Source organism: Solenopsis invicta, chromosome 4 (assembly GCF_016802725.1).
Source record: "Solenopsis invicta isolate M01_SB chromosome 4, UNIL_Sinv_3.0, whole genome shotgun sequence".
NCBI classification, from domain to species: domain Eukaryota; kingdom Metazoa; phylum Arthropoda; class Insecta; order Hymenoptera; family Formicidae; genus Solenopsis; species Solenopsis invicta.
The window spans coordinates 10,527,251-10,537,248 of NC_052667.1; the positions used below are offsets into that span (position 1 = coordinate 10,527,251).

At 39.3% G+C, this 9,998-nt stretch overlaps 1 protein-coding gene across 1 annotated transcript; it reads left to right on the forward strand.

Annotated features, from left to right (window-relative positions):
* The first annotated feature begins 519 nt into the window (after positions 1-519).
* Positions 520-6,220, forward strand: LOC120357508. Its single transcript, XM_039448023.1, has 3 exons — positions 520-1,535; positions 1,634-2,085; positions 2,234-6,220. The coding sequence occupies exons 1-3, from the start codon at positions 520-522 to the stop codon at positions 5,707-5,709; spliced, it is 4,944 nt and encodes a 1,647-aa protein (XP_039303957.1). The 3' UTR covers positions 5,710-6,220.
* The last annotated feature ends 3,778 nt before the right edge of the window (positions 6,221-9,998 follow it).

Sequence of the window (9,998 nt, forward strand, 5' to 3'; positions counted from 1 at the left end):
AAAAGATGAAAAATTAATTATTTCAAAATTGATAAAATCAATTAAAGGTTATTTGGTAAGAAGTCTTTTACGCCTTACATAAAATATAATAATATAATTACTAGTGACAGCGTGGTGTAACGTTACATAATCAATAAGTTACATTACTAGTTAGTAAATTACATCACTAATTAACAGCTTACATGCAGATTTTAATTCTTAAATCGAGTCAATTGCGTCGATGCTGCATGATGATACGGCATACACAACGATGTATGATCCATCTGATGGCACGCGATATACTCCTTAAAGCACAGTTCTGAAAAATGAAGATACAATATTAACTATGAGTAAAATATACATATATACAATTAAATAAAATTAAGAAGAAGTTATTGCTCACCTTTCCTCTCCTTTCAAACCCTCCGCACGATACTCTCCTTTCAATTATTTCGTCAAACTTGACGCACCTAAAAATAAATCAAGCGTTTAATTAAATACACATATTTTCAATTAAGTAATTGCAAATAATTATTCAAAATGAGTTCCTCCGAGGATGAGGGGGAATACAATGACCCCATCGACTTTAAAAAGCAAATGAAAGCTCTCAAGAAACGCGAAAAAGAGCTTACGCGAAAAGCCGACAATATAGAAAGCATGATGAAGATATTTACCCAAACTCTCGCAGGCAGTAGACCTCCTCCTACTTTTACATCTACCGGACAGCCCGAACATGTGCCTCTTTGGTCTCCAGAAGCGCTAAGAGATATTCCCTCCGCTTCGTCAATGCCAAGTGCATTTACCTATCCATCCAACACGCCGTACTCGCGATCGTATATAAGAGACGCGCTCGAATTAGTGCCTAAATACGATGGACAAAATATCGCGGTTTGGCAATTTGCTCGTGCCTGTAAAAGAGCGAAAGAATCAGTCCCTCTTCTCGACGAAGCCCATCTCGTTCGCTCATTAAGAAACAAGTTAACAGGACACACTTACCTTGCTGTGGAGGATGAGGTTCACCTAACAATGGATAAATTTTTAGACACCTTGAAGCGCACATTCGGTTCCGGTAGAACTGCTAATTATTACCGCGGTCAACTCAGCATTATTCACAAAAAGCCCGCCGAACATATACTAGACTACATCGGGCGTATCAAAGATTTGAGAACCGCGATCATAGAAGGAGATCAAACAAATTTCGATCGTCAATTAACGGAAAGCGAGATAGCTTCCATCGATGCCCTTGCGTTAGAATCTTTTTACGAGGGATTGCCACGAGAATATCGGGTAGAACTTAGAGCCGAAGGCTATACTAATTTCGCAGACACTTGTGCTAAAGTAATTATTATTAGTAAACGATTGGAGAGAGAGGAGGCTAGGGAAAAGCAAGCGCGTGCTTCGCGTACAAATCAAAATCAAAGTAAAAATGCGGCGAACCTGCAAAGCAACAATAATAATTTTGGTTCCTCTTCTGGAACTCTAGGTAGCACCGAACAGAAAATTTGTAGCTATTGTAAGCGTTTCGGGCACCTGATTAACGAATGTCGTACTCGACAGTACCATATTAAAGTAAATAATAATAACACTGGTGACGGAAATAATAATTATCGCGCTAATCAAAACAGTAACACTAATAATCCCACGGCACATAAAGCCAGCAATTTTTCGGGAAACCAAGCAGAGGCCTCGGCCAACGGGACATCCCGAGGCCCAGGAAATCCTCGTCCCATCCTCACGGTGGAAGACCGCCCTTCTACGTCATCAGGAATTACACCGGAGATATTCCCTCCGTAGAGGTCGAGTCCCCCTCTTTTCGCGGACCGATCGCCTTTATGGTGGACACCGGAGCGCACCCTAATATCATTAAGAAAGGATGTGTTCACGGTGACATCACTATTAATAATCAAGAGATTTTGCAACTAACAGGCATAACTGAAAATGCCGTTAGCACGCTAGGCTCTATCGAAGCCCATATATTAGAAACTCCAGTAAAAATTCACGTCGTGCCAGATGAATTTCCAATGACGCAACAAGGTATTCTAGGCACGTCATTCTTCAAAGAACACGACGCCTGTATCGATTACGCACAAAGAAACCTGACTTGGCGTAATTGCTATTTTCCGTTTAAGAAATATGAAACTATTGTCGTACCTCCGCGTACTAACACGGGATTTGTAGTTCTAATCTCAAACCCGGAAATTAAAACATTATTATGTTTTAATATAGTATATTCCTCGTCTAAAAATTTGCGAAGGAGTATACGCCGGAGATTCACTTGTAACTTGTATTAATGACAAGGCTTACATACGAATAATTAATACGCTCGATCACGAGATCGAAGTTCTGATACCTACCCTGCGAATCGAAGAAGTTGCTCAAATTGCTGACAAACTACCGACCTCTACGGAGATCGAAAACACTCCATTATTAAACCAGAATTCTCCTAAAAATAAAAATCATAAATTACTACAATCCTCTAAAAATAACATAATTAATACTACTACTAATGCAAACAATTACATTAACAAAACAAATGTTCCTATTAATACTAATGGTGATAACAGTGACGACACAAATAACACTGGTGATAACGCCGCAAACACTAATACTAATACTAATAACGATGAATCGCTCTCTCTTACCAATCCTCCTAATTTCTACAATGCATCTTTCGAATGCACTCAAAATACTCTACTCCATGCAGAAAGCATGCGAGCCCAGACGGGCCCCTTTCACAAAAAAGAAAGCGCGACTGCCCTCATGGGACCTTCTTTTTCTCACAAATCTAGCCCAAGCGGCATCTACTCTAATCCTACGCTGGCACCACAGAGTGCACCAGCTCCCTCCCTTGTGCCATGCAGAGCACTCCCACAAGAAAAAGCGATTCATAACATAAATAATAATCAAGCAATTTCTATTATAAATACAAAGGAAATTGCCGTTACTAAAAATAAAAAGATTACGCGTAGAAATATCACCATCACTCAAAGTCGCACGATAAAACCCAACGAAAAATTTGAGAATTCTAAATTAAACGATTTTAAAATAAATCCTGATAGAGTATCCATAATATTACAATCACTCCGACTTGAACATTTGACTTCTCTCGAGCAGGAACACATTGTCACACTAGTTGAAAATAACTCAGATAGATTTCACATACCTAACGACTATCTCGGTCAAACTCACGTAGTAACGCATAAAATAACGACTACAGATGATGTACCAATACACACAAAACAGTATCGATTTCCTCCTATACATAAAGATGAGATAAATCGACAAGTAAACCAACTTCGCTCAAACGACATTATAGTACCTTCCAACTCTCCATATAATTCACCTGTTTGGATTGTACCAAAGAAATCTGATTCAACGGGTAATAAAAGATGGCGAATGGTCATCGATTACAGACGGTTAAACGAAAAAACAATCGGAGACGCGTATCCGTTACCGAACATCTGCGATATCATGGACCAACTCGGTGGTTCTAAATATATGTCGATACTCGATTTAATTAGCGGGTTCCACCAGATACCCATGGACCCCGCCGATGCGCATAAAACCGCATTTTCGACACCGCACGGGCATTATGAGTTCTCGCGAATGCCTTTCGGTTTGAAAAACGCCCCAGCCACTTTCCAGCGATTAATGGATCAAATTTTAACTGGCTTACAAGGGGTCGAATTATTTGTGTACATGGACGATATGGTATACGCGAGCTCGTTACAAGAGCATGAAATAAAAATGAATAAGTTAATGAACCGTCTGCGATCCGCAAATCTAGTGCTTCAACCGGATAAATGTGAATTCCTCCGTCGCGAAGTGGCATATCTCGGTCACATAATTGGAGAAAATGGCGTACGCCCAGATCCGCAAAAAATTTCCGCAGTACAGAATTTTCCAGTTCCAAAGAATATAAAGAATGTTCGTCAATTCCTTGGATTAGCCGGCTATTACCGCCGCTTCATTCCAAATTTTTCGAAAATCGCCAATCCGCTATCTAATTTATTAAAGAAAGACGTAGCTTTTAAATGGAACGATACTACACAAGAAGCGTTTAATACTCTAAAAGAATTGTTATGTAAGGAACCAATTTTGCAATATCCGGATTTCAACCGCGCATTTGTCCTTACAACAGACGCATCAAATTTCGCTATCGGTGGAGTACTAAGTCAAGGCGAAATAGGCCACGACCTTCCAATCGCCTACGCGTCAAGAGTGTTAAACTCAGCAGAAAAAAATTATTCTATCATCGAAAAGGAACTCCTTGCTATCACGTACTGCGTAAATCATTTTCGCCCATATCTTTACGGTAGAAAATTCACTCTAGTAACTAATCACCAGCCATTGACCTGGCTGCATCGCGTCAAGGACCCTACGTCTAGGCTCGCGCGATGGCGCTTAAAATTGGAAGAGTATGATTATGATATCGTTTATAAGAAAGGCACAAGTAACAATAACGCGGATGCACTGTCTAGAAATCCCATTATTCCTAAGCCAATCTTTTATTCCGTAATGCCTATTAGGAAAAAACCGCGATTTGAGTCACAAACTCACGAAGTTCGCCGCGCATTAAGTACACTGTTTACTGGCGACAACGATTCTGATGATGAGCGTCCACGAAAAAGGCCTATATTAAGGTCTGGCTCCGGTGTAGAATTGGGCTCTCCCCCGGATTCTGAAGAATCGAACGCCTCGCTAATTATTTGTGAAGAACAGTCTCATATTAAACAACCGATCCCACAGTCATCTAATCGCGAATTCAGCTTTAACCCAGGGGCATCATTTCAAGAAGAGATGATCCGCCTCGAACCATCAGACCAAACGGTCTCACAGCCACTTACGTCTATACCGTCGCGATACAAATTGAGACCGCGAAAGCAGAAAAACATAATCGAGATCTCTAGCGTGGACGAAGACGCGCGAATTTCAGACTTTGAGGAAACGCCACCTCAACCTGATATCCCACCAGAGCCTCCACCTTCCGATTTCGAACTCTCAGATAGTGAGCATGAGCATGAACCAGATCTTGAATCATTACCTATTCCTAACGCCCTGTGTAAAATTCTAGACAATCCGTCATCATTGCTCGAAAGAAACGATCATCTCGTTGTATTAACCACTGTTGATACGCGACCTTTTGATAATGGAGCAATTGAACTCCACGATGCAGAGAAATTGCCAATTCTTGACAATTTGATGCTCGGAAGAGCCCGCGTCTACTTGCTGAGTCATTATAATGACAAACATGTAATTATCTTAGCTGTAAAAGAACGAAGGACCATTCAGATGGATATTGAAATTTTAAAAGAATGTTTCGCTTCGCTTCTCGATGTAATCACTGAATTAAATTTACAGTCTATTAGCGTGAGGAAAACTGAAATATTAGATTCAACTCCATGGAGACTAGTACTCGAAAGTTTAACAACTGCGGTAGCAGAACAACCTATCATTATTAATATTTGTCACGGCTTAACTACTCCTTTAGTAGAAGATAGAATTAACATAATAAAAGAACACCATGAATCAGCAATTGGTGGACATAAAGGCATCACTAAAACTTACAGACTTATTAGAAAACGTTATTTTTGGCCCGATATGAAAAATCAAATTCAAAATTTCGTTAAACAATGCCTTACTTGCCAAACACGAAAACTTGTTAGACAAAAAACGACCAATGATGCTGACCGATACACCTGGTCAAGCATTCGACAAAGTCGCTCTTGATATTGTAGGACCTCTTAAAACCACTGATTCAGGCAATACTTATATCCTAACAATGCAAGACCTATTGACTAAATATTCTGTCTATGCACCTCTGTCAAGTATTAGCGCCGAAGCAACAGCTACAGCCTTTATCAATTATTTTATCTGCCGATTTGGTTGTCCACGCAGTATTCTAACAGACCAAGACCGTAACTTTATGAGTCAAGTAATGAAAAGTATTACGAAAAAGTTTCGAATCCAGCATTTCAGAACCACCGCGTATTATCCTCAATCTAACGGATCGCTCGAAAGATCACATTCCGTGCTAATTGAGTACTTAAAATGCTTTGTACAAAAGGAAAATGAATGGGATATACATATTGAAAGAGCTAGTTTCTCGTACAATACCTCTGTGCACGAAGGTACTGGGTATACCCCACACGAATTAATTTTTGGTACACCAGCACGAATCCCATCTAGCTATAATACTGAGCCTGCTCAAGAAACTTATTCCCACCAACTTAACAATTTATTTCACGAGATTCAAGGATTACAACAGAAAGCTAAATTAAACTTAGAAAGAGCTAAGCAAAAATCCAAGCAAAATTACGACAAACGCGTTAAACCAGTAATTTTTCAACCTGGTGACAATGTCTTCCTGCTAAACGATGTAAAAACGAGCAAATTCACTTCTGAATATCTTGGGCCTTATCGGGTACTGGAAGTGATGGATCGAAATGTAACTCTTGAGATAAGAGGCACTACTCGGATAGTGCACTCTAATAAGCTAAAAAGGACTTATTTAAGCGAATCAGGATGACCAACCTTTATGTTACAGATGATTTCTATAATTTTCACGGTGATCATCCTGATCAGTCCTATCGATGCACTCATGGGCTATGATTGCAATGGGCCTCACCCAAATGGCACCCTCGTCTCACTACTCGAAATGGACGATTGTAATACGCCCGAGGGGAGGATCATACTCCATGGAATAAACATCGACTTAATCCAATTACCTAAAGACGCTAATGTTAGCGTACTATCTTGCAGAATAGAGTCAGAAAACGTCATCTATGACATTAGAAGTCTACAATATAATAATCCCATCAAAACACACAGATCTTATCTACCGATTAACTTATACGAATGCATTCACATGCATAACTATAAACAAGTCACAATTAAAAATGTTACCTTTAATGATTTAAAATTAAACGTCGTCAACAGCAGATTGCTACCCATTAGCAATGCTTCCACTCCACTGTCACAGATAGCTAAAAATTTAACAGACATCATTACTAAAAATTATTTACACATATCATTCAAGCAAAATTATATCAAGGTAAATACATTGAAAGATAAAATAATCTTACCTGGCGGTACTTGTAAATACACGGGATTGCATTGCATTGACGAAGACGGATACCATAATTATTGGTCACCTATATTCCATTCGGGATGTAACACTGCTGCACACACTATTAAATATCGCGGTGTAGCAAAGAAAATAAAATCTGACAAAAATCCCACTGCTTATTCGTTGATATATAAAAATAATAATATCATTATATTTGCTAGCACTCCTCATAGCGTATGCAATGCAACTCTGTTACAGACAAAGCATCCGCGCTTGCTCATCAAGGAATTAGAGAAAATCCCAAGCGAAACCCCGCCGTTAAATCAGTTACGTCATATGATAGATTCCGTATCCCCATATTATCATGTCTTTAATTATATCGAGACTGATACTAGACAACTATATTCGGAATTATTGTTAACTAAATGTGCAAACAGAAGACCCGAATTACAAATTGTAATGCAAACTGCACATCTGGACCCAAATCAGTTGGCCTACATCCTGACTGGCGGACCAGGGTATTCCGCCCGCATTCGAGGGGAAGCTGCCGAAATCCTTCCGTGCATTCCGGTGCCAGTACAGGAGAGGGCAACTGAAAACTGTTTTCTCGAACTACCAATCTTAGTTGGTGGCGAACCAAAATATTTGACACCAAGAAATCGAATAATTTCATTGACTGGTACGGAGATTGCTTGCGGACCAAACACAGCAGCCATATTCCGACTCAGAAATGTCTGGATGCAACACCAACCGCATCCGAAAAATATAACTGCGCCTTTCGTGCTCAACTCTTACGAGCACTCATGGGGAAGTACCCCTGCCATTATGTCAGACAGTACGTCAAGCGACAATGCCACGACTGCACTGCGAGACAGTTTTCCTCGCAAGATTACAGCCTCTATCATACATGGACTCGTCCGAATCATTGGTGCAACAATCTGCCTAATTATAATATGGCAATGCTTCAAACCAAGAAACTCTGCTGCGAGAATGCCAAAACTCTCGCCAGCCTGCCACATCGAGGCCATTAATTCAAGTCGATTGCCTCGTTCAGTGTTACTACACAACCGAAACTGCAACTGCGCAATACCTAGTTGCAAGTCAGTTAGAGCTCGCCAATCCACGACCAGTACTCGGCAATTCAGTCCCTCTCTGTACAACGAGATGACAGCAACCTCTAAATCTTTGACTAAACTGGAGCGGAGGATTGACGACCGCCTTGAAGGAGGACAATCGTCCCACTACTGATCGACAACGACAACGTCACGTGCAGTTTTGCAATAAACCCCCCCCCCCCTATAAATGTAACCTCGATTAATTAAATTTAATTGCAAGAATTAATTATAAAAATTAAGAGGAAACGACCCCTTAAAATTATTTACATTTTAACTGAGATAGCCTATGTTATCTAACAACTGGCGACGATTACAGTAAAACTTTGTATGTCCAGTGGTGTTATATAATCCGACCTAAAAACCACATCTTCTAAAACCCCACCATAATAACTGGTGACAATAATAACAGTCAAGAACTGGTGGCAATAACAAATCTCAATCTATTAATTTTAGGGAGTCTTTTTCCCCTTGATCGCCTTATGCGTTTAAATTTTTGAATTATAATGCTTCAGAATCAATTTAAAATTCGCCACTGTCTTATTAACGAGAGTCTCCTTTTTTTTTTCTCCGAAATAACAATCGACGATAACTCGTACTAAAATCCTGACGTCTCTCATTTCCATCGACTTAATTGGAGTCTCTCCTTTCTAACAACAACTGGTGAATCTAAGGGAAATGATTATTGCCGATCAAAGCGATATAGTACCCCAATACCCCACCGCAATAATCATTGCGACCTATCGTTGCGAGATCACTCTTCTAATATCTTTCAACGTATTTACAAAAAGAAAATACAAAAAGAAAAAAAATACACATAATATAAAAAAAGAAAAAAAATTTTTCATAACAAAAGAGAAAAATACATGCATATATGTGCAAGCCCCCGTATATGTATATATTTTTTATAAGATTTGCGATTATACGAATATTAATCATATAACTGTACATAATACTAGTCATCTTTCCTGCGTTCATTGTTTTTCTGCATAGTTATAGTATTAATCCTTTCGTGTTATTTTGCGTTCGCTGTTCAATACTGTATTAATCTGCTATCACGTTGCGACAACTTATATTTTCTTTGCGTTCTTTTGCTCCTAATCGTATCTATTATACCTGTCCTAAGCTTTACATTTTTTGTTTATACTATACTTGCGTTCTCTTGCGTTACTAAACCCTATATCTATAATATCACCCAGTCACACAACTGATCACACTAAACTACTCATATTCATGCGCATTAGTTCCATGCTTATATACTCTGTTCATGTATTACTTGCGTTTTTTCTTTTTGCGTTGCGCTTTGCTTATGTTAACAATTCTCTGTAAGTTCTTGCGTTCCTTTGCGATATAGTATCACACATTCGCCTTGCTTATATTTGCTTGCGCTTAAATTTTAGTTGTATGCGCTTATCATTCTTCGCTTATTGCTTTAATTTTTGTTTCTTTGCGAACCTTGCGTCTTTCTGCGCTTATTTAGCAACTAACCAATTATTATTATTTTTGCGTAAGTTTTAGTTGCAATGATATTTCTTTTGCGCTTATGCTATCGATGTGCTTCTTTTGCTCATATTTTGTTGGTTAATTTCTACTTACATGTTTCCGAAAGATTGTCACGTTTTTTTTCTACACACTCCGTTTCTTTTTTGGGAGAGACTTCGCGCCCCGCTTTAAGAATTTGGGACCTCCGATTTCGCTCCTCCCTAACGATGGGGGTGTTACGTCTGGCGAGAAAATTTTCATTTTTCCGCGCCATCCGTACTAATAATAACCCAATCAGAATCCGGAAACATCCTCCGATCAATTAGATAAATCCCGCATCAGTCGATATCGCTCGA